Source organism: Aethalodelphis obliquidens, unplaced genomic scaffold (assembly GCF_003676395.1).
Source record: "Aethalodelphis obliquidens isolate GAN/ISIS:26980383/991018 unplaced genomic scaffold, ASM367639v1 scaffold91, whole genome shotgun sequence".
In the NCBI taxonomy this organism is placed as follows: domain Eukaryota; kingdom Metazoa; phylum Chordata; class Mammalia; order Artiodactyla; family Delphinidae; genus Aethalodelphis; species Aethalodelphis obliquidens.
This window is the reverse complement of record NW_020838035.1, coordinates 1,289,984-1,291,617: the sequence shown is the minus strand read 5'-3', so window position 1 is coordinate 1,291,617 and position 1,634 is coordinate 1,289,984. Positions and strand designations below refer to the sequence as shown.

Here is a 1,634-nt window from a genome sequence, read left to right as displayed (position 1 = left end):
CATCCCACCCCATCCCATCCAGCCTCATCTCATCTCCTTCCATCTTCATCCCATCTCACCTTATCCCACCTCATCTCCTCCCATCCCATCCCATCTCATCCCATGTTACCCAAACCGTCTCATCTCCCATCCCAACTCATTCCATCCCACTTCATTCCATCCCATCTCATCCCATGTTATCCAAACCATGTCATCTCTCATCCCACCTCATTCCATCCCATCTCATCCCATGTTATCCAAACCATGTCATCTCCCATCCCACCTCATTCCATCCCATCTCATCCCATCCTACTTCATCCCATCCCACCTCATCCCATCCCGCCTCCTCCCATCCCGCCTCCTCCCATCTCCTGCCATCCTCATCCCATTTCCTCCCATCTCACTGTCCCTGAACCCTCCTGTGTCCGCAGCTGGTGTAATGATGGTGCCGCAGGGGACCACCGAGGACGGCTTTGAGGAGCACTTTGGTGTGAACTACCTGGGGCACTTCCTGCTGACCAACCTCCTCCTGGACACCCTGCGGGAGTCGGGTGCCCCCGGCTGCAGCGCGAGGGTGGTGACCGTGTCCTCGGCCACACACTACGTCGGGGAACTGAACTTGGACGACCTTCAGAGCAGGTGGGTGCCAGTCGCCAGGGGTCTCGGGTGCTGCCAGGACGGTCAGGGTGACCCGTCACCACGACGCACTGGGCAGGGTGCTCGTCCCAGGGGATGGCGGTTCACACCCCCAAACGTTTGTACATCAGCCTGTCTCGAGGTGAAAGCTGTGTTGACTAACACAGGCAGACCTGGGAGATGCTGCGGGTTTGCTTCCAGACCACAGCAGTGGAGCAAATATTGCAGTAAAGCGAGTCACACGAAGTTTTTTGCTCCGAGTTCATCTGAAAGTGATGCTTACGCTACACTGTAGTCTAGTAAGTGTGCAATAGCATCATGGCTATAGAAACAGTGTACACACCTTCATTAAAAGATACCTCATTGCTAAAAAAGGCTAACCATCCTCTGAGCCTACAGGTAGTCATGATCTTTTTGCAGTAGTAACATCCAAGCTCCCCGATCAGAGATCGCTGTAACAAATAGAATAATAATGGAAAAGTTTAAAATACTGCGAGAATGACCGAAATGTGACACAGAGACACAGAGCGAGCAAATGATGTTGGAAAAACGGCGTCAGGAGACTTACTCAACGCGGGGCAGCCCCAGACCTTCAGTGTGTAAAAAGAATGCAGTATCGGTGAAGCGCAGTAGAGTGAGGTCTGCCCGTATTAACAATTGTTTGCTAACTGGCACTCACACGTCCATATCAGTCTATTTATATTTATGCTTTGAGGTAAATCCTATTATTATCGTCATTTTACACTTGAGGAAACTGAGAAGCATATATTTAAAAAAATTTATTTAATTGAAGTATAGTTGACTTACAATGTTGTGTTCATTTCTGGTGTACAGCAGAGTGATTCCGTTATACACATATATACGTTTTTTTCCGCATTCTCTTCCATGATGGTTTATCCCAGGATATTGAGTAGAGTTCCCTGTGCTCTACAGTAGCATTTTGTTGTTTATCCATCCTAAATGTAACAGTTTGCACCTGCTAATCCCAGAGTCTCAGTCCATCCCTCCCCCTCCCCTCC

General features: G+C 49.4%; 1 protein-coding gene across 1 annotated transcript in view; it reads left to right on the top strand.

Moving 5' to 3' along the window:
• Nucleotides 1-1,634, top strand: part of DHRSX (dehydrogenase/reductase X-linked) — a 202,961-nt gene that overhangs the window by 160,019 nt on the left and 41,308 nt on the right. The window contains exon 5 of the mRNA XM_027095502.1: nt 411-618. Within this exon, the coding sequence (XP_026951303.1) occupies nt 411-618 (208 nt within the window). The remainder of the gene's footprint in view (nt 1-410; nt 619-1,634) is intronic.